A 23,552-nucleotide genomic window follows, 5' to 3' on the forward strand; every position below is an offset into this window, starting at 1 on the left:
CTGTCCCGCTGCGGGTGTGCTCCGTGGCTTTGCTCTCCATCTCCCTGGTCTGCAGGGAGATGGGGAGCAAAGCCTTGGAGCATGCCCGCAGCGGGCGTGCTCCACGGCTTTGCTCTGGTGTCCCTGGTCTGCTGGGGGGGGGGTCCAGCGGCTTTGCTGGACCCCCCCCAGCAGACCAGGGAGACCGGGAGAAGCTTTTCTCGCCCTGGAGGTCACGGGTGGCGACCCGCCGCCCGTGAGCTCCGGGGCGAGAAAAGCCCCGTTTGTAAGTGCGGATCCGACATAAGTCGGATCCACGTAAGTCGGGGACTGCCTGTACAACTTAACACGGGTGTTTCCTTTTATCTTGAAACTGCAGATGCAGGAACAATTTGAGAGGGAAAGCTTTTGTGGAACAATTTGAGTAAAAATACATGATATTGCTGAGGACCTGAAATTAGTGAAATGAAGATAAATATTTGCCTTTACTTTTGTGCTGATTCCCCTCCTCCCCCATTCATCTATATGGTTTCATTTATATGAATTTAAGGATTGACTTTCAAATGGAACTCAGTAAGCTTTGTTCTTTGTAGATATTGGCTTATTTTCAAAAGTGTTAGCAGCTTGCTTTCTGATAACTAATATTTTGTGGCATGTAATTAGTATGTCAAAGAGGTAGAGAAACATAATATGTACCCTTAAGCTGTGTACAGTCACCAGTTTATGCCATAATACAGCCAAAAGTAGTGACAGAAAAAGATAGCAAATCTGGGCCAAAGGATAGTACTCCTTTGGCTCATGCATTACACTAGCCACGTTGTTTTGCCTCATTGACACAATGTCTAACTTCAGCCAAAAAAAAAAAAAAAAAACCCAGCAAGCAAATGGTCTGGTAGCACTTTATAGACTAACAAAACGTGTAGATGGTATCATGAGCTTTCATGGGCACAGCCCACTTCTTCAGATGACCCCATCTTCATGTTTTGTTAGTCTATAAAGTGCTACCAGACTATTTGCTTGCTGTTTTTTTCTGTAACAGACTAACTCGGCTACCCCTTGTAACTTCAGCCAGTCATCTCTCTTACTATCATGTACATTGAACATGCTAGCTAGGCAGAGTATAACTATGTTATCTTCATAAGTCAGCAGCACACACTGTTTATCCACACATGTTTCTGGGGTTTGAAGATACGATATTAATGTTCTGCCTAGCTGGAATGTTTGAAATGAGTGGTGATAAAAGCTGTGCGCAGAAGGCTACGATAATGCTGAGAATCACTGCTTTTTATTATAATTTATTACAAAATAATTATAATATGAATGGGAGGGAATAAAGAGATTCCAGAACAAAACTAAATCTGCTCTCAGATCTTCTTGACAGAGCATGGATAGGATGTTTCTTTCTCCCCACGGGAGTCTATCACAGAATAAACATTAGAATAAAATTACATACAAGAGCAACATTTTCTTTTTAATGATAGCATGGGGTTCTCTTAGTTATCTGTAGTGAGAAAAGAAACAGAAAGACAAAAAGGTAGCTCAAAACTATTCATCAGTAAAATCATGTGCACTACACCCCCCATACAACAGCGAAAGGACCAGCAGGGGGCTAAGGTGCTGCAGTTTGGAACTGATCAGAGGAGGCCATGTTAGACATCTTCCTCTGTTCTTCCTGGTGCACTTTTGAGGTGTCGACGCGCTTTTGCGTAAGAACTTTTTGTGGAAGATCTCTTCTACAAAAAGCTGCTTGCACAAAAAGCCTGCAGTGTAGACATAGCCGTAGATCCCTTTCTGCAATACTCTTTCTTCGACAGTCACTTCCCATTCTGTGTTCAACTGATTATTCTTTCCTAAATACTTTGCATTTGTCCTTATTGAAGTTCATACTATTTACCTCAGACCATTTCACCAGTTTGTCTAGATAATTTGAATTACAATCCTATCCTCCAAAGCACTTGCCACCCTCCCAACTAGGTATTATCTGCAAATTTTATAAGAGTACTTTTTATGCCATTATCTAAACCATTAATGAAGATATTGAACAATACTGGACCCAGAACTGATCCCTGCAGGAACCCACTTATTATGCCCTTCCAGAATGACTGTGAACAGTTAATAACTACTCCCTGAGAATGGTTATCTAGCCAGTTATGCACCCACCTTACACTAGTTCCTTCTATGTTGTATTTACCTAGTTTATTAATGAGGTCACACGAGACCGTATCAAATGCCTTACTAAAGTCTAGATACCACATCTATTGCTTTCCCCTCATCCACAAGGCTTGTTACCCTGTTAAAGAAAGATATCAGGTTGGTTTGACATGATTTGTTCTTGACAAATCCATGCTGCCTGTTATTTATCGTCTTATAATCCTCTAGATCAGGGGCCATCTATGGGCCGGAGCATATTCATAATCTAGCCAAGGAAACCCAGCAGCTTGGAATGAGGGGTGTTTTGTCTGAACTGGTCCTGCAAGTTGTGCCATTTCCCATCGCTGCCCCATCCTCTCCCCTCCCCCCATGTACCCAGTTTCCCACGTCACCTTAGCTCAAGGATTATGGGAGGAGTGAGGGTGGGACTTGGTGTGGGGCAGTAGAAGTAGTCCAGCCCCTCTGTCCTCAACACACGTACTCACTCTTCTTCCCTGTGGCTCCTGCTGCTGTGGCATCCAATGCCAGACCCCCTGGTAATCTCCAAGGCTGTGTTCCTTGGGGGATGGGAGGAAATGGGGGGTACAGAGTGGGGTGGAAGGAAGAAGACAGTCTTGGGGGCTGATTTCAGAAACCCCTTTACACTGAGCTGCCAGGTCTCCTGGGTCAGATTGCAAATATGCTCCTGCCTGTAAAATGGCCCACGGGCCGTGAGTTTGAGACCCATGCTCTACATCAGTGGTCCCCCGACCTTTTGGGGCTGCTGGGCACCCGGAGGTGGGGCCACCCACGCGCCTGGAGGCAGAGCCCCTTATACGCTGCATGCCTGGAGCTGGCGCCACCCATGTGCCACACTCCCAGGGCTGCATGCCCAGGGGTGGGGCCACCCATACGCCACGCTCCCGGGGCCGGAAGAGCCCATGTCCCATGTGCCCAGGGGCAGGGCCACCACCGCCCATGCACTGCGTGCCCAGAGCCGGCGCTTGGGCCACGTGCCCAGGAGCCGGCAGCACCCATGCGCCGTGCACACGGGGGCGGGGCCGGCCCCCATCACTCAGCAGGTGCACAGAAACGGGCACTGCATTGGGGGACTGCTGCTCTACGGGTTTGCAAATGGATTCCTTAATTATTTTCTTCCTTATCCTGGTACAGAAGCTAATCTGACTGGTCTATAATTCCCTGGATTGTCATTTCCCTTTTGTACAGATGGGTATGATCTGCGCTTTTCCCAGTCTTCTCGAATCTCTCCCTTCTTCCATGATTTGTCAAAGATAATAGCTAATGGCTCATTATCTCCTTAGTCAGCGACAGCCTTCAAGTGCCATCCCTTTTAGTATATTTCTTCTCAGTTCATTTAAATTATTAATAGCTGAAATCCTAGTATAATAACTGCAATATTAAGTGGTGTGTCTGTCTGTGTGTATATATATGTTATGCAACAGCAAATTATTGTTGTAAGTAATGTTATAGATTAAACAACACGCTTATTCTATAAACTAGCAATTAAAATTTTCCTGAGCCAAGTTATCTTTCAAATATAAGACGTCTCTTGGGCAGATGAAATATAGAGTAAGCTGTCACCGACATGAGTAAGAGAAATTGCCTCTAAAATCACACATGTAAATGGCTATTGCTGCAAACTCCCAAACTATGTCTAAGGTCATGTCAATAATTGGATGTACAGCTATTTAAACAGGCAGTGTCTTCCCTCTTTTGAAATACAGGGTTGGCAAATACACACCAGAGATTTCCATATCAGCAGCATGGGTAACAAATCTATCAATCAGTGGTCTGACGTGCTATCAAAAACTCCAATTTTCTGTTAGTGACTGTAAACTTCATGCACAACAGTGGGGATTTCACAGGGGCCTGCAATTGCTTTAAATGAACAGAAACAGATAACTGAAGTCCTCCTTATTGTAGGATTTAAATACTGATGTGTGGGGAAAAAATTGCTTAATAGCACTCACGTACATACAATGTACCTGAAAATAAAACTTTGCTTGCCAATTATGATTATAAATAATTGGTGTTATTTTAAAAACTAAAAAGAGATAAGATAAGCAAGGAAAGTAACAGCCACATAAAATACACATTTTATTCATAAGTAAATTTACTTTGCTGAAAACAGTCTAGACTTAAATTGCTTTCCTGCCCCATCCTATAGGCAGCATACTCCATAAGTAAAGTTGAATTTTAGCTAACATATAATCTCTCTTCATAATAGATGTTTTATTCACAGCTTTTATTTTGATGGTCTGTGAATACCATTCTTAGAAATACCATCAAAGTTCTCATGAAGGACGGGATTTCTGCTTCTCTTTATAACAATGCTGCTTTGTTTTTGAACTTTCCCTGGCAAAAGACAGAAGGTGATGCAACACTTAATCCTTTTAGGTTCCATATTCGTTCCACATCATATAAGCCTTCAGCACTTATCAGATGGCGTCGACACCTTCTGTTTTCAGGACAGTCTCAAGATTCCTCTTCTATCAAGAAATATGTGCACTTTTAAGTCTCTCTTGGCCATTAGCAAAATTCTGAGGAAAGATGGGTGAATGTGACCCATAAAACCTCTGTGTGCACTTGCTTAAATTTGCCACAGATTGCCTATTGGGATTAGGGTTGTTATCTGTCGAGCTATCTTCATCTGTGGACAAGGAGTTCTCCCTTGCCATGCTGGATTTGCTTTATGCTTTTAAAGCCCTGCAAAGCAGTCCCTTTGGATTCTGAATTGTAAATAAAGAGCAAGATCTAGGCAGGGATCTTTTAATAAGAGGGAAAGTAAACGGGTAAGAGGCAGTGGAGGAATGGGTATTGCAATCACAAGAACCGTGTCTTGGCAGGTATGGATGCCTGGAAGTGAGTCTGGTAACTGCACAGTTGATGCTACTGGAACCTTTGTAGTAAATTCTGGAACTCAGCAGCAAGAATAGACAGGACAGAGAAGAGCTGCATGGGTCACTGTGGAAAATACTCTCATTTCTTCTGGTATGGGGGCTCCCTAGCAAAGTACAGAATCCATAAGATGTTTTCACCTTAAGAAAATGTGTCAGGGAAAGTACTGTCTGTGATTGTGGGTATGTGATGGTGCTTTTTCCTATTGAAATTAAGTTATTAGCAATTTCGGTTGAGAGGATATGTGGCAGCTGTGTGCGGGGGTTGTGAACAGCTTCACAGTGAGGGTAGCGATTGGCCTTTGCATTAGGTTGGATGCTGGAGCTGAGATCCCTGACAGAGTGAAGCTAATCAATCTGGACGGGATACAAATCCTGGAATCCTGTCTGGAGTTAAGATGTTGGGAAAAGTAGCCATTGATCCTTGGGCTTTATTCCAGCAGCAAACCCCTTCTCTTTCCAACACAACTAGCTCCAAAGCTTTTCTGAGTTTCTCCAGGCAACACATCAATAACAATTTGTGATACACATAGCTGCCATACAGCAGGAGAGTTCTGTCCCAGGGGAAAGGCCAGTGACTGTAACCTGCAACACAGGAAAAGCAAGATGAGGATCACTTTTCATAAAAGTTAGCAGCCAGTAATAGACCAATGGGGACAGAATTAATGAGCGCATCAGAAGGAATCAGCTACAGATTTCATAGTTAGGGATGGAAACTTAAAAAAAAATAAATCAATCAATCCTTTATGCAATTTTTAAACGAATTCAAGCAAAATCACAAATGTAAAGAATTAATGAGGGAGTTTTGGTGAGACATCAGGTATCTTTAGGAGTTTACATCAATTTTCCTGAATCACTAACTTGGTTGAAGGACTTCTCTTTGTGCAAAATGGGCAGCAGTCACTTGGCTGGTGTTAAACGGCATTTAACAAACAACACTTAAAAGCTTTCGGCTTTTTAATTTATAAGGCGGCCAAGACCTCACTTGACTTCCAAAGCTGTGCAAATTAAATCTAAAAGGGTACTGGTTTGATGGCATTTCTGACATGCTGTTATAACTGGATGTATACTGTACAATGTAAGACCTCTAATTTTTGAAATACAGTGGGACATTCCCTGCTAAGGTCATTTAGATGGGACACTACAGTAGATGTTCAAATTGTAGGTCTCTTATAGTTGTCATTCTGTTCAGTTAGAGAAGTGGCTTATAAAGGTTGACCCAAGTGCTCACAATCAGATACTACAGGCCATCCTCACTATAAGTCCAAGAAATGTTCCAAAAAATTTGGACTTATAGCAAAACAACTTCAAGTGGGGAATTTCTTCCCTATGGCTGACTTCCTTGTTCGCAAACAGTGGCAGCCTGTCAATACAGGTGAACTAGGCGGTCGCCTAGGGCACCAAGATAAACGGCCATTTGAGGGCTTTGCAACATAATGCCATAGCAACATAATGCAAGCCCATCCTCCGACAGGCTTCCGGTGAGTTTACGTGCTGATCAGTTCATCTACTGCTGCAGCCATGCAACATAAAAGCCTCCAACAGAGCCAGTGCACACCACCTCCTTGTAGCTTGTTTAGGTTTGTTACTTGCTCACATTAAAAAAAAAAAAAGACAGCATGACAACGTCTACATCAAATATAAAAGGAAGTATGATAGAAAGGAGTGGATGTAGACGTTTTCATGATGCTTCCTGAAAAGAATGGTAATTAGATTATCTAAGTATTTAGGGAAGGTAGGAGAAGAGAAATGGCAAGATGACCAGTACTGATGGAACTAGTATCAGAGGGAGGGCAAAATTGCAATAGAGCACAGAATTTCATAGCGCAAAAGAATTAAACTATAAACTTCATAAAAACAGAAAAGACACTGATACTCAAAGATCCAGAATTTAGCACAGTAGTTTCTAAATTGTGATCCACAGCACCACTTTGCTAATGACACAAGGAAAGAAGGTTGCTTCCATTGTGTTGGATTTTCACTTAATATTCTACTGTATTTTCTATCTAAGCAGCTACTTTCAGCATAGGCCCAGGCGGCAATTGCCAAAAGCAGTGTTGGGATTGCAATGCAAAGAACACATGCAGTGGAACATTTTCGCAACTTTGCTCCTGCTTACTCTGAACCACACTCTTCTGTGAAAAGTCCCTCTATTGTCCAAGGCTGCTCAGTGTATCGGGCAGTTGCTACATAAAGTAACATACTTACTTTTCGGTCATGCCAAATGCTGAGTTCAGATGGTCCAAACAGCTCCACCACCTTATCAGTATGCTTCATAGTAAGGATGTTAACAATCATGTAATAACTGTCTAACCACTCAAATTCTCAGCGGTTACATGTGCTGGGAGCACTGCAGCATAAAACCTTGCAGCGAAGCCACCTCCCTGGGAGCAGGGCCACCAGTCCCTGCTGGCCTGGCTCCCGGGGAGGTAACTTCGCTGTGGCAATGAAGCCTCTCTGAGAACACAGCAGGCAACTCTTGCACGCCCAGTGCCCAGGGAGGAGGCTTTGCTGCCCTCCCACAGTGAAGCTTTCTCCTCGGGAGGCTGAGCGTAAGCAACACCATTAACTGATAAGCATCTGCTTATTGGTTAAGCCGTTAGTCATGTACTGTACACTGCAACATCCCTATTTCCTAGCACAGTGGTCTAGGCCATGGGAAAGCCCCTGACAGAGAAGGCAGATGTTTCAGGAGTGGCTAAAAACTCCCCAGACAAATCCTAAATAGCAGACATTATTCCAGAGAGCTAAGCCAAGTTTGTGTCAACAAGGCAATCACTCTAACACAGGAGCACATGGGTTGCCAGACCCATTCTGGGCAAAAAGCCAAGATATCAGTAGATCCAGTGCGAAGAGCCGGGGCAAATTTGTTGAAGGGGAAAAAAAGAAAAAAAATGTGTTTAGAGGCTTTTTGGCCCACCAGGCTCCCGCCGGCAGACGCCTTCTTTAACTCTCCTTCTTTAATGGCTGCATCGGACGGCTCCCCTACCCATGTCAGCACAGAGAGCCGGGAGGAGAGGGCTGTTTTGGGGGCGGATTTACGAACAATGGGTAGGGGAGCTTTGCAAGGGGTGGGTGGGTGGAAGAGAGAGCTGCATGCAGCTTGCGAGTTGTGGGTTGGCCATGGCTGCTCTAACATATAGTATATGCCTTAGGAAAAACTGATATCCCCCTGAATTAGGCCATGGGATACTCCCCAAAAGTACTTGTGATTTCACCTGCCATACTTCTACTTGAACTAACAAGTGATAGGCATCAGAATCTGAATGAGAACGGTTAGCTGTGCAAGGTAAGACTACTGAAATGTTAGTTAGTGCTGTTGGAAACCCTGAACATGCTGCACAGATCAGGTGGTGCTGGAGCCTTCAGAAACCCTCAAAATAGGAAGCCAAAAAAGTGAAAGTTGCCCAGTGGTCTGATCTAAAGTTCCCAATCAGCATCAACTTTGGTCCCAGACTTGATGATGAGCTCTGAACATAAAGTGCTGGGAGAGTTGCCAATCTGGGCATGATTCTTCTCTCATATTGATTTTACATACAAAGGAGGATCCTTGGTGGAGAGAGACAGAAATCTTTCACCTTTTCACTTTAGGATGGGTGATGCGTGGGACACATGGAATCTTGCCACCCTTTGTTGGACTAATTAGAAGGACTTAGGTTCATCAGGTAATTAATTTTCTTCACTAATCAAGAATGGAGGCTGTAATTGTGCCATATCTTAATTCTTTTATTTAAAGGCTTTTAACTGTCTCTATAGTAAATTTTAGCCCTTGACAAATAAGTGATCCTTCAAGGAAAAAAAAGCACTGCCAGAGCCTGAACGAAACTCACACGCCTGAACCTGCCCTGAAAGTGTCCATGCAGCAGCTTTTCTTATTCAATCAATTGTTGGCCACAAAACACAGTTTTATCAGTCCCTCTCATTTCTAATCTAGAAAACTTCACCCGAGGAACTCTGGTCACATAAGCATTCATGTCCACCATGCAAGTGATTACAAGTGAACATTTTGTGATGAGAGGTAGAGTCTGGACTTAGGCTAACAGATGTAGATGACCATACGTTTCATTGTCTGCTCAAATTAATGCTCATATTCTCGTTCTCTGATGACTGTTTCATTCATTATGGAAACAACGCTTAATACAGTCATCTCTGAAACTATCTTTTTAGAATTTCTCTGTTAATTGTTTCCTTCATATCAGTACCCTTAACAGTAATTATTAATTCTTCACCAGCTTCTGAAGTTTTTCTTTCTGTTTTCACAGGCTATGGTTATCTCGGTACTATCACAATCGCTGTTCCCAAATATTAATTTCTAGTTGACTTCATTATGTTAATTTATACCAGAGCACCTGTGCTTTTTCCGATAGGGGTTTCTTGCACAAGAAACCCCTGTTGTCCGTCCACACACGCCTTTTTGCGCAAGAGCTCTTGCACAAAAAGGCTTATTTCTTGTAGAAAAAGGAATAGCTCTTGCGCAAAAAGCCCCACCTTCTGATGATCTACTGTACTTTTTCTTGCGCAAAAATGCGCTTGTGGTGCGGACGCTCTGCGAGTTTTGTGTTTGTGCAAAAACTCTGCAGTGTAGACGTAGCCTTAGATGCTACACAAACATATAAGATCTGGTACAGAAGAAGTGGGTTAGACTGTAGACTTCATGTATTCCTGTCACACAGCAGAATTCAGTATCTGCTTAGTCTAGTAGCAGTAAAAGGAATTTATATAGGTGAAGATGAAATATGGTTATCATTTGTTTTTAAGTATTTGTAAATTAACCAATGAAAATAAAAAGGCAGATGTTTATTTGTCCTGTGCAGAATTTATGAGGGTAAGAGAAAGAGGCATGATGTTTTCCCCATTACCTGTTATATGAAGTAATCGTGGCAGCTCATTTCCCTAGATAAACATTTAGGATAATTGCATATTCTTTCCCAGTGTAGCTTGCTGTGAAACTCAGTCCACTATTACTTTTTTGTGGTTTTCTGATGTTGGCAGCCTGAGGCAGAGAGAGTGGGGCTCCCACTGTCAGCCAGCTGAGGCTGCACAAGGCAGCAAGAGCCCCCATGGTCAAAATAATCTCGGGTGAACTGCGTCTGGGCCACTTATTACCCACCCCGAGATAGAGAATGACACCCCACTACAGCTGTTAGTTATTCCATAGCTCAAGAGTCATTAGTTTGTGTGACAGATCAAAAGCTTCTGGCCGTGTTGATAAATCAGATGGTGTCAATATAAATCCATGTGATGAACTTTGTTTTTTGAGGTTTGCTTTTTAAATCTAGCAAATTACCCACAAAAAACTCCACCTCGAGCAGCTTTGTAATGCTCACATTTATTCATAACTCTCACCTCCAGAAGGCTCATCTCTACCTTAAGTTTACAAGTAAATCAACTAATAATGATATACAAAGATGTAACTGAGATGTATATTTTGTAAAAAAAAAAAAATCAAATGTAAGTAATACATCCAATCTGCAATCTGACCATTTGCCTAGTGCATTGTATCTTTCTCCCACCCTTTATCTTTTCTCTTATTTTTAAAACCGTTAGTGAGTTGGGGCAGGGCTGGTTTTCTTCTGTATGCCTCAACACACATATTACTTTAACTCCCTGCAAGCGATAGCTAAGGGATAAGAGAGTAATGGGTTTTTGGAGTATCTAACGTGCAGCTCATGGCTGGCCTGCTATATGAACAAGGAGCAGATACACCACCTGCACTCATAAAATCTGCCACTTTGTGTCCCTGTAATATTCAGTTAAAATGGGTGTAGATTTCATGATAGAAGGTGAATTCTCATTATTTCCACAAACACTTTTTCAGTGCTTCTAGATCACTGGTTCTCAAAGTGTGGTCCGTGGCAGGAGTTCACTTCCCCTTTCTTCTCCCATGCAGTGGGGAGCCCTCGCTGCTGCTGCAGCCTTGTGGTTGGTGTGCAGCCATAAGGCTGCACCACCAGCTCTGGCCAGCAGGCAGGGAGGTGAAGAAAACAAACCTCCACCCCCGGCACAGGCCATGGAGCTACATATGGAGGAGTGCCACCACAATGGGAAGACCCTACTTCCAGCCTGCTTCTGCTCCCAATCCCTATCCTACTCACTCTCAACCCTGTCCCACACACAGAACCCCTCATTTTTGTCCCCACCCCAGATTCTAAGGGGGTCCATAAAATCCACTAATTCCAGAACCCCAGAAAAGTAAATCTGGCCAATGGGAAGCCCAGAACCTCAGTCCTCCCTCTCCCTTCTCTTACCCTCGCCCCATGGGGCCGGAATGCCAGAGGACTGAGGTATCTCAGTCAGGGACCACATCCATGAGGGCTGGGGATTTTTGTTTTTTGTTTTGCTTCTCACTTGTGTGAGAAGTCCCCAACTTACTTTTCTGTGGGCCAGTGGCCCCAGACACAAAAAAGTTCCCCACACCTACCATAAGTAAAGAGGTCGGATTGCTGCCTGCGAGCTCCGGGGCGAGAAAGCCCCGTTCGTAAGCTGGTCCCGGTGCCCCTGGTCTGCTGGAGACCGTCTCCAGCAGACCAGGGGCACCGGGGCTGAAGCCGCAGCAGCGGCGGGTTCCCGCGCTTCTGAGGCTTTGCCAGAGCAAAGCCTCAGAGGCGCGGCACCCCGCTGCCGCTGTGGCTCTGCTCCCCGTGTCCCTGGTCTGCTGGAGTGGGGGTGCAGCTAGTGTGCCCCCCCCCCAGCAGACCAGGCTTTTGTTGTGGACCCTGGGGCAGAGCAGCTGGGGCGCTGCCGATTGGTCCTGCAGCGCCGCTCTGGGCACTACTGGACCAACCTGGCAGCACCCCAGCTGCTCTGCCCCAGGTCCTGATTCAGCCGCTGCTGGTCAGTTTCAGCAGTGGCTGAATCAGGACGCCTGGGGCAGAGCAGCTGGGTTGGTCCAGTAGCGCCAAGGAGCGAGGAGCGGTGCTACTGGAGCAACCCAGCAGCACCCCAGCTGCTCTGCCCCAGGCGTCCCCAAGTCAGCCGCTGCTGAAACTGACCAGCGCTGACTACAGGAAGCCCGAGGCAGAGTTGCTCTGCCCCAGGCTTCCTGGAATCAGCCGCTGATCAGTTTCAGCAGCAGCTGACTTGGGGACGCTTGGGGTTCTTAAGTTGAATCTGTATGTAAGTCAGAACTGGCGGTCAGTTTCAGCAGCGGCTGAATCTGGATGCCAGTTCCGACTTACATACAGATTCAACTTAAGAACAAACCTACAGTCCCTATCTTGTACGTAACCCGGGGACTGCCTGTAGTGACCATGTGTCCATTTTAAGGAATGTTGCTTATTTGGTGCCTAATCTGGGCTCACCAGTTAATCATTTGGTTACAGGCAAGAACCATGCAGGCATGATATGTAACCATATATGAAGATCTGTGAGATGGTTTGTCTGAAATACTTTTGTCCTTTTTTTCCCTTAAAATAGACAATCAAATGTGTTAGATATAGTAGGCATTAGAGGGGACAGCAAGTAAGGTGCCCATCCTTTGTCCCCGCAGAAGGGACTTTGTTTACAGAGTCTGACTCTTGGTTTGACAATGCCACTAAGCCTCACCAGCATTAAGCTGCTGGAACTAACACAGGCTGCCTTAAAACATGTACACTAGGGATGTAATAGTGTAACCGACGAACTGGTTAACCGATAGGTAAAACACTTATAGGTTAATGCTATAGACGACTCCCATTTCTCCCTCCCTCTCCCTGACCAAGAAATTTGTTAGCAGGCTGGACAGCAGCCTGGCTCAGTCCTGGCTTGTACCAGGTCCGGGCCCTGCTCCTGCTGTGGCTCTTCATGTCAAGTGTATTCACAGCCAGATGGGCAGCAGCCGGCTCGGTCCCGCCTTGCGCTGGACCCAGGGACTCAGCCCTGCCTCAGACAAGGGCTTCTGCCCCCCCCCCCCCCCCCCCCCGCTGCTGCCTCTGCACCAGGGGGTGACAAGCAGCCGGATCACGAGGGGGGCTGGTTTTTAAACTGGATCCCCTTGCACAGCGGCTCCAGGCAGAGGCTCCTCGGAGCAGGGTGGGAGCGCGCTGGCTGCCAGCTGCCCAGGGTGGGCGGGGCTACACCCTGCCCTCCGGCGCGTGGAGGGGGAGGGGCCTTGCCGTGCTCCCCCGCGCGGCGGGACCAACCAGGCAGGCGCGACGCGGTGAGTGACAGGGCCGCCGGTTCCGCGGCGCCGTCGCGCTGCGGGGGCTGGGGCGAGGACCCGCCCCCTCCGGCGCCAGGCACGTGACATCAAGGCGCTGCCGGGCGCGCGCCTGGCGTTGGCAGGCTCCCCGCGCCCGCCGCCATGGTGCTGGAGTCGGTGGTGGCGGACCTGCTCAACCGCTTCCTCGGCGACTACGTGGAGAACCTCGACAAGTCTCAGCTCAAGCTGGGCATCTGGGGGGGTAAGCGCGGGGCGGCGCCCGCGAGCCCCCCGCCCCCCCCGCGGGCGTGGCCTGCCGTTAGCCCCCGGCCGTTAGCCCCCCGCGCCGGCCGTTAGCCCCCCGCGCCGGCCGTTAGCCCCCTGCCGTTAGCCCCCCGCGCCGGCCGTTAGCCCCCTGCCGTTAGCCCCCCGCGCCGGCCGTTAGCCCCCCTCCCCCTTGGCAGCACGGGCTGGGCCTGTGGCCGCGCTGCCTGCTCCAGCGTTGGACAGCGCCCGAGGCGGGCTCTGCCCTGTCGCCTGGCTCGTGGCAGGGGGCAGCCAGCGACTGCCTGGGCGCCTCGGGGTAGCGAGCGCCTGGCTCGGGCTTTGCCAGGGGCAGGACTGATAGAGACGGGCGGGACTTGGGGTGTCTGGTTCTGCCTGCCCCTCGGGTGGGGGCTCGGTGCGGGGTCCAGAATGACCCCCCCCCCGCTGCGAGAGGGACTTGATATCGCAAGTCAGTCACAAGCGGCCAGATACCGGAAGCCTCCCAAAAAGCAGCTTCTGGCTTTGGTGGCTTTTCCCAGTGGGTTGTTTGATCTGTGGGGCTGGGCTGCAGCAAGGCGCTCAGTGAGATCAGCTCTAAGGGGAGCATTAGCAGAGCTGTGCATGTGTGGAAATGGCCTGGGAGATGGCGGAAGTCTCCGTTGCTGGCTGGTGCAGTTGAAGAATTTGGTGGTTAGAAGAACTGAACACAAACGTTACTGTAATAACGCCTGAAATGACTTACCGCAGTGTCTGGAGTGGCTTATGACAGTGCAGACTTTGGTAGATGAATGATATGTTCCCTCATTAGAGTTCACCAATGTAATACAATCTAAGTACTACTGTAGTGTTATACAATAATGGAGTTACAGAGGAAGACACTCCTGTCTGTTTTACTGCCCAGGTCAATTACACTAGAAATCACAAAAATTTCAAGTGACCCTGCCTCCCCCCACCAAAAGAGCACTCCCTTGTCCAGGCTGACTTGCATCCTAGGTCTCTCTCAGTATTGTGTAGCCAATATTCTAGGAATTTCCTAAATTAATTTAGGAAATACAGGCTGAACCTCTGTAATCTGGATTTCCCTAGTCTGGCAACAACCCTGGTCTGGCATCTTTGGTGACCCAGGGGGACTCCAATGCTGGAGAAGTCAATTGGTGGGTTAGGGCCAGGAGCGTTGCTGGACTAGGAAAGAGTGGCTCCCAGGAGCCAGTAGTGGGGGACTGGCACCCTGGGATACTGGAGGGGCTAGCATTGATTTTTGTCTGGTCTGGCAAATTCCCTGGCTCAGGGCTGGTCAGGTCCTGAGAGTCCAGGACAAGGGAGATTTAACCTCTAGTACATAATACTTGTTACCTGTGTCACACTACAGATGCATTGGAAGTGGTAAGAACTAAATCTCACATGCAAACACAATAGCTCTTATATTTTATTAAATTAAATCTTAAATGTTACATAAGTTTCATATTTTCAGTTGCAGACAGCTGAGTCAGCTGATGGCTGTCCTTAAACTTTTTTAAATATTCAAATTTTATTATTTTTAGCAGACAAATCAGCAAAACACTAAATGTACGTTGCCCTCAAAAGGTATACAACTAGCTCTCATCTTATACGACTAGTTCTCATCTTCCTTCCACCTACTGCCAAATGGACTGAAACATTTAAATTTCCTTGCTTTTTCAACTCCCAGTTGATTTCTTAGCTGTGAGTGAATAATATCATACAATGAAAATATTCTCTCTCTGCCTGCAGAGTAGGGATGTCAACGTGTATACTACACAATTAACTGATAAGTTTGGGCTTATCAGTTAAGCTTGTGGATTACTTGCAGTCCCCCCTTAAAGCTCCCCTCAAGCACTGGATCTGACTTCTCCCTGCCCCCTGCACTGCTCTGATAGAGAGGCAGCAGCACAGAGGGTGAGGAGAGCAGGCGGGAGCTGATACGTGCAGGAATCCAGCTTTCAAGTATGTTCTGTGGACCCACCTGCCCTCCCCTTGCTGCCTCCTGCAGAGGCAGTGGGTAGGGAGAGACAGGCAAGAGCTGGTACTGTGGGGAGCTGGCTTAAAAGTCAGTTCCCCCCAAGACCAGCTCTGCAATGCCTCCTGCCTCGGAGTGCTGATGCCTTGATCAGAGGTAGCAATGTGGGTGGGGGTGGAGGAGAGGCTGCCACAATGCAGCCTCTGTCCTCAACAGCTCGGGCTTGCATTGCAAGCAAGCACCCCTTGTCCATGGGGTGGTGGTGTCTGAGTTCCCTTTGGGCAAAGGCTGCTCTGTGGCAGCAGAGCTTGGACCGCCTCCCCCATCACCACTGACGGGCTGCTGCTATCCGTACTGCTGCCTCTGCATGGAGTGGCAATGGGCTCCTCAGGAGTGGGGCTGAGAGCACACTGGCTGCTGCCTCTGCTGACTATTGAATAGTTGTGTAACTGCTAAAATTCCTGCAGTTAAGTACTATCTAACCTCCCCACTGAAGAGGAAATTATTGATGTGAAAAGTTGGTTTAGCAACTGAAGGAAGGTGCCTGGCTAATGACTTCCACCAATTCAGGGGAGTGACTTTGTTCACAACATCGTCGGTAAACATATACTGATTAAATGATTTCACTCCAGCACTGAAATTTTATTATGACCCTCATAATTGAGAAGTGATTTTTGAGATGTACATGCCATGGCAACATTACCATTTTCAAAAGTTAGGCATCTACCTTTCTATCTGGGGTTAACAATGTTTGCAAGAAAATGAGGCAAAATTAGTGTTTGATCCATTCACTTCTTTATTGCCTTGCATCAATGTCTCTTGAAATGCCTTGTAAATTTCGACGGTATCAGCAATGCAGTAGTAGTTTCTTTGAAGTTTGTTTAAGGCTATGAATAATAGGTTTCAGTATACTGAACTTAAGGATATTAAATATCAGTTAATGAATAGTCAGGTAACCTCATGAATTCTTATTGCTTAGTCGACTGTTCTGTAGTCCCTGGAGGCGGGGCCGGCAGCAGCATAGGGTGCCAGGTGGGAGCTAGACTGCGAGGAGAGCCAGTTTAAAAACCAGCTTCTCTTACGGACCAACTGCTTGTCACCCTGTGCTGTTGCCTGTGATCAAGAGGCAGCAGTGCAGGGTGGCAGCAGCCTCTGTTTGGAGGGAGGAGCTGAGCTTCCAGACCCCGTGCAAACCAAAACTGAAACAGGCTGCCTGCCTGCCCACCCATTTCCTAATATGCCAGATGCAGGACCTACCTCCGCCTCCCCGCAACTCTGTATTTAAAGCATAAGTCAGAACTGAGCTGGGCTGCTGGTCAGTCTGCTAAAAAATTTACTAGTGTGGGGGGAGGGGAATACATGTAGTCTGTAGCATTAATCTATATGCTTTTGCATATTGGTTAATTGATTACACTATTACATTCCTATACTGAACATATCCTCTGCATTCCTCTTTAATTCAGTGTTAGATATTTTGAATGGGATACTTCTGTCTGTTTAATCATGGCTTTCTTCAGAAAGTTTTATGAGAACAAGCCAATTATTAATAAATTGTTCAAAACTATCAACTAATAGAATTCCATCAAACATTCTGAGGGAGAATAGTTTGGATCCTCCTGCTCTCTTCAGCAAAGCTGAAGCAATACGATTGTAACAAAAGTGTCCAGTATCAGCAGGGTAGCCGTGTTAGTCTGAATCTGCAAAAGGGGCGAGGAGTCCTGTGGCACCTTATAGACTAACTGAAGTGTAGGAGCATAACGAAAGTGGTGACTTAAACACTTTCTTTGATTCCTGGAGAAGCTGTACTTAAGGCTTTGGCTAAAAGATGTATTAAATAGGCCCTGCAGCATATGTTATTAAGGAGCATCCTTCTGTTTCTTCTAAGTTTCTTCCCAGTTGAATTTTTGTTTGCAGTTTATTGCAGCTTTCACTGTCACTTTTAAATATTCTATTGTGTGGGCATTTCCTGATGTATCTGTTCCTGGAAGATATGCAATCCCATTTTCTGTTGTCACACTGGAACATATTATTGGATCATTGTTTACATTGCTCCACCTATCAGTGTTTACTGGCAATTTCTCCATAGTATTTCTTGAACACTTAAGTTCCTTCTTGGACACAGTATCTGGCAACTTTCCATGAATGTCTGATTTACAAGGATTATATAGCCTGGTCTTAAAGACTCATGACAATGAAATACTTTTTATTAACTATGCGAAAAGGAAGATTTGTGGCATAAATGAACCAATCAGTCTTTTCGTCTACAGTGTCTTTTGTTATTTGCTGTTAGCGGTTATTGACTTCAAGTCTTTGGTCCTTGATTTTATGCAGTAGCTCATTTGTGTTTAATGACCAGGATTTAACGTCATCTTGACCATCCGTTGAATTACGTAAGGCTTATTTCTGGTTTAATGGGTTACTTAGTTAAAGACATATGTACAACGTAAATGTTGGCTATTGCATTCTAATAGAATACAAATACAGGCAGTCCCCGACTTAGGCGGATCCGACTTATGTCGGATCCGCAGTTACGAACGGGCCTCGCCCCGGAGGACACGGACTGTGGGACCTCGCGGTCCTGCCGCCCATGTACTCTGGGGCTTTCTCCGCGTCTCCCTGGTCTGCAGACCAGGAAGATGTGGAGCAAAGCCGCGGAGGGGCTCGGGTAGCGGGGCAGCCCAGGTGCGCCTGGGCTGCCCGAGCCCCTCCGCGGCTTTGCAAAGCCTCGGGGAAGCCGGCAGCGGGACAGCCCAGATGCCCCGTGGTTGTCCCGCTGCTGGCGTCCTCAGAGGCTTTGCTCCCCATCTCCCTGGTCTGCTGGTCTCCAGCAGACCAGGGAGACTGGGAGCAAAGCCGCGGAGGACCCAGGCGGCGGGACCGTGGTGCGTCTCGGTCCGCCGCCCTGCGTCTTCCTGGTCTGCTGGGATGGGGGGAGGGGGCGCAGCTAGTACCCGCCCCCCCCCCCCCATCAGACTAGGCTTTTCTCCGGACCCCTGTGGCAGAGCAGCTGGGGCGCTGCCGGTTGGTCCCGCAGCGCCGCTCTGGGCGCTACTGGACCAACCCGGCAGCACCCCAGCTGCTCTGCCCCAGGCGTCCTGATTCAGCCGCTGCTGGTCAGTTTCAGCAGCGGCTGAATCAGGACGCCTGGGGCAGAGCAGATGGGGTGCTGCTGGGTTGGTCCAGTAGCGCCGAGGAGCGGCGCTACTGGAGCAACCCAGCAGCACCCTGCTGCTCTGCCCCAGGCGTCCCCAAGTCAGCTGCTGCTGAAACTGACCAGTGCTGACTAGAGGAAGCCCGAGGCAGAGTTGCTCTGCCCCGGGCTTCCTGTAGTCAGCCTCTGGTCAGTTTCAGCAGCGGCTGAATCTGGACGCCAGTTCCGACTTACATACAGATTCAACTTACGAACAAACCTACAGTCCCTATCTTGTATGTAACCCGGGGACTGCCTGTAGGTGAAAACCATGCAGTATCCAATTAATTTTCATGAAGTTAAACACCAAATACATTCCTATACATTTAACAGACACTTTGTTCTATACTAATAAGTAAATTGAACTGGCTTCCACTTAGACTTTGTCAGTTCTCATCTGATCCCTATGCCTCGGTAAAATTGGTTTACCAGCATTATGAAACTCATCCTTTCTGTTTATTTCCTTACTTATACTGTGTGTGGTAGGGTAATAAAATGGATGGAACACCTGCTGTAAGGCTTTTAATAGGTTTTGAAAAATGTCTTGGAAACTTAAAAAGGATATTTCCCCTATCCCTTAAAAATGATATTCCTCCCTACCTTTCTTTCTTTAAGACACATTTACCTCCCACCCCCCATTACAGTGGTAAGTTCTGTGTGCCTGCAAACTTACTGATTATTCAAGGCATATTTGTTGTAAGCCATACATATAAATACAGCACAGGGAAGCTAATTATGTTTGTTTCCATCATTACGATGTAATCCTTTGAGCCTCCAAGTCTTTCATTTGGAGCAATACTTTAATTCTGATGCCTAAGGCAAGTGGAGTATGAATAGCAACAAGTGTTTGAAATCCAGTAATTTAAAAACGGTTACAGGTACAAATCTGCCTCAGGATCTCCATGCAAATTTGTATGATTTTTGTAATTCATATTTTTTTGTTAAACTTGTTTCTTTTCCTATTGTTATGACCCAATAAAATGAAGGGCATTGACAGTGTTTTTGATGCTCCCACCCTTATTTTAGAAAAAAATGCCTCTTCCTATTTTAATTAATAATACTGTAGTCTTACTTATTTACAGGACTATTGATCATTTTAATTTTTTGTTTTGTAGGTAATGTGGCACTAGATAACTTGCGGATAAAAGAGAATGCACTAGTAAGTATCTTAATATGATCATTTGCTTTTAGGATTCTTTTTTCATGGGTTGCAATGACCAAGCCATATGGTGTCAAACTAATGACTTAGGAATTTTATTTTTATAATCCTGATTATTCAGATTTGAATTCTGGTGCAACACTAGTACAGGCAGTCCCCGACTTACGCGGATCCGACTTGTGTCGGATCCGCACTTACCAACGGGGCTTTCTCGCCCCGGAGCTCGCAGGCAGCGGTATGCTACCTGGACCTCCGGGGCAAGAAAAGCTGCTCCTGGTGCCCCTGGTCTGCTGGGGACCGTCTCCAGCAGACCAGGGACACCGGGAGCAAAGCCGCAGTGGCGGCAGGTCCCGTGCCAGAGCAAAGCCTCAGAGGTGCGGCACCCCGCCGCTGCGGCTTTGCTCCCCGTGTCCCTGGTCTGCTGAGTGGGGGGGGGGCAGCTAGTGTGCCCCCCCCCAGCAGACCAGGCTTTTGTTGTGGACCCTGGGAAAGAGCAGCTGGGGCGCTGCTGGTTAGTCCCGCAGCGCCGCTCTGGGCACTACTGGACCAACCCAGCAGCACCCCAGCTGCTCTGCTCCAGGCGTCCCCAAGTCAGCCGCTGCTGAAACTGACCAGCGCTGACTACAGGAAGCCCGAGGCACGGTTGCTCTGCCCCGGGCTTCCTGGAATCAGCCGCTGATCAGTTTCAGCAGCAGCTGACTTGGGTACTAGGGGTTCTTAAGTTGAATCTGTATGTAAGTCAGAACTGGCGGTCAGTTTCAGCAGTGTCTGAATCTGGACGCCAGTTCCGACTTACATATAGATTCAACTTAAGAACAAACCTACAGTCCCTATCTAGTATGTAACCCGTGGACTGCCTGTACATAGAAGCTTGAAAGTATAAGGAGGGGGGAAAAAAGGCTCCAGTCTTACTGTGCAGCGTTTTGAATGGTACTGACGTCCTTTTTTTGAAGATGATGTAAAACAAATTGCACTTGTAGACTACTCTTTTCACCTTGTTCTAAATATTTATTCCTCCCAATCCATAACAAATTAATATAATGAGCTACTTAATTTTGACTGGTACAATCTTTAAATTTTGAATGAATAAAATCCAATCTTTTATCCTGCATGTAGATCTGCAAGGGTGGTCCTTCTGCCTGTGTTGACACCAAACAGCTTCTATAACTGGGCAAATACTTGGACCAGCTTTATATGGTAGTGTTCTGACAGATATTTAAGTAACACTAAGTGAATCCTACCGCAGGATATACAATATGCCTCTGGTGAAGTTCCACAAAAGTTAACCTACCAAGTATTAAAGAAACCATTCTGATGCCCTTAGGATCACCTAGTGCCTAGCTTTTCTTTTATTATATGAATGGGGACTGGCCATTTCATTAGATGCTGCTGAAGTAGCTGGGCTGGAATAATAATTCTCCAGTATTTAATCTGTGTGGAACAGCACTATGATAGATTTAATACTTGAAATTAGAGTTGACACATTTGTTTCAGCATTTGTTTTGTCATATTTAGGTTAGTCATTTCATGTAATAAAATCATCAGTACTATAAAATGTTATTTAACCTTGATTCACTAGAAATCAGATACTCCATTCTACTTGTTTTCAAGAGTTTCAACAGATCCTGCTTGTAATAAAGCTGTTAAGCTATCTGTTGAGGGTTCTTTTTTAGAGTACTTGAAGTACATGATCAAAGTTAGACAGAACTTTAGTTTTACGTTTGAATTATTGATACAAGGGTTTCTAAGGCAAGATATGCCGTTATGTAATTAGTACAGATCTGGCATGATTTTAGTTAGCCAGGTGTTCACTTATCATGGGTATAGCCAAGTTTCCTATGGTCCAATAAAGTTTGTTTACAGTCACCAGTCCTGACTCTCCATGTGTGCTGTTGTTTAGCTTTAATTTACCCCTAACTGTCTTCTAAGAGCCCAGTAAGTGGTGGAAGTGTATGTAATGCTGCTAGACAATATAGACCTCCTGAGATCTGGCAGATTCTTTGGTTTGGCACTGGTCAGGTCCAGTGGCTTTATTGAATAAATACATTTATTTAGAACTGAAATTACTTCTTTATATGATCGTGATCTTGTTAGGTAATCCAAATGGGTACAGGGATCTGCCCTCATAATCAGTTGACAAGATTAGGGCTTTAGTACTTGGAGGTTCTTTGAGTTTCTAACATTTCAGAAAGACTAAATGTTGGTTCTTGTCAACTCTGATTTTAGTAAACTAAAATTTTTGCCACTTTTCAACTCGTGCATCATATGTCTGTAGGGATCTTTCCCTTCACTTGGGCTCGAGATCAAGAAAGCAAATCTATTCATGAAAAAGAATTCTAAGACTCATAGAAGTCAGTGGGATTTAGGGAAATTCTTAACTTAAAGCATGTTTTAGATGTTTTCTTATGTATGTTTTGTCTAACTTATTTAGAGTACATTAAGTTCAAATTCCCCCTCCCCCCCAAAAAAATTTACTACTTGCATTTGATGGCTATTCTTAACCTTTGTACAGAAAAGTAATTTTTTTTAGAGTGACTTGAAAATTAGTTCTGATATATATGTAACAAAGTAATTTATATTCTACCTTTTTAGTGGGATAATGATATATTTATTGGGGGGAAAATCTGATTTTTAAATCTTTATGTGACTGCCATAAAGATGTGTTCTTAGTTGTAACCTCATTTTAACTATTATAATATATAATACTTGATGGAAGCTTCTTTTAAGTTTGTCACACTAATTTTCTAGTTTGTAATTTCACAGTTATTACTGTTACTACATTGTCTCAGTCTGAATAGTAAGGAAAACTTTTGTGTAAGGCCAAATTTCCTTGTCAAATTAAAATAACTGAGACTCCGTACTGAGATTGCTAGGATAACCTGGTTTCTACGGCAGGATGAGTTGATTTTAAAAGTAGATGATAGCTCTGAAATATAATATGTACACTATTACTTATCTCACTACAGAGTGAACTGGATGTGCCTTTTAGAGTAAAGGTTGGGCAAATAGGTAAGTAAATACTGCTTACTACACAAGTTAGGATAAAATAAATTTCCTCTTCAGATTGAAAATTTAGTGTAAGTCTTAATGCTGAACTATCTTGCTCTGAAGTTTCCTTAAACGGATGTTTCTGTGCTTGATTCCTATGACTGACTTGCTGTGTAGATGTTTTTACATTGTTTCCATATCAAGTTTTGAATAGTTTGCTGAATGACACTAAGATCCTCTTCTAGCACACCGGAGCATGTCGATCCTGAAAAAAACTCTCAATAGGAATCTTCCTAGCAGATATGTTGGGTCAAACCTAGGGATGTAAATTCCCAATTAACCTAATGTTTAACCAGTTAACTGGTTAACCTGAAAGCTAACCAGTTAACCGAGTAAGCAGGATCCCGACTGTGGAACCACCCCTGCCTGGCTGGAGCAGTCCACAGCCTGCAGAGCTTCTGGCCCCGGGGCCAGGGCCGTTGTCACTGGCTGGCTCCTGGCACTGGGCCTGGGGCTGCCTACAGCAGGCTGTGGGCAGGGAGGTGCTCCTGGGCACTAGTTAATTGGTACGCAATAAGCATCACTCTCTTAGAGTGATGCTTACTGGGTAACTGGTTACCTATTCAGTCCCTAGTTGAACCTGAGAACTGGTGTGGATAAGCCAAATTTGAAAATGTTTTCTTTGCATGTACATGAGATATGTTATGCTTGTATTAACACTATACTCAGTGCTTTTTTGGTAAGAAAAAAGGTGCCGGTACTCCAGGGGAAAGTTGTTGTACAAAAAAAAAAAGAAAAAAAAGCCGCACTGAAATGCAGTCACAGCC

General features: G+C 45.7%; 1 protein-coding gene and 1 pseudogene across 4 annotated transcripts in view; one reads left to right on the forward strand and one right to left on the reverse strand.

Annotated features, from left to right (window-relative positions):
* Positions 1-4,221: 4,221 nt before the first annotated feature.
* On the reverse strand, positions 4,222-13,281 carry LOC112546468 (C2 calcium-dependent domain-containing protein 4C-like; annotated as a pseudogene).
* The window catches only part of VPS13C (vacuolar protein sorting 13 homolog C), a 220,597-nt gene continuing 210,251 nt past the window's right edge, over positions 13,207-23,552 (forward strand). For 2 of the 4 annotated variants that reach the window (XM_075897679.1, XM_075897678.1), the window contains exons 1-3: positions 13,208-13,408; positions 19,694-19,737; positions 22,704-22,746. In XM_075897679.1, coding sequence (XP_075753794.1) covers positions 13,309-13,408; positions 19,694-19,737; positions 22,704-22,746 — 187 coding nt within the window. In that variant the 5' untranslated portion in view covers positions 13,208-13,308. Of the gene's footprint in view, positions 13,409-19,693; positions 19,738-22,703; positions 22,747-23,552 lie in introns of all 4 variants that reach the window. The other 2 variants (XM_075897681.1, XM_075897677.1) reach the window with 2 other exon arrangements.

The sequence above is a fragment of the Pelodiscus sinensis genome, chromosome 14, assembly GCF_049634645.1.
Source record: "Pelodiscus sinensis isolate JC-2024 chromosome 14, ASM4963464v1, whole genome shotgun sequence".
Classification (NCBI taxonomy): Eukaryota; Metazoa; Chordata; order Testudines; family Trionychidae; genus Pelodiscus; species Pelodiscus sinensis.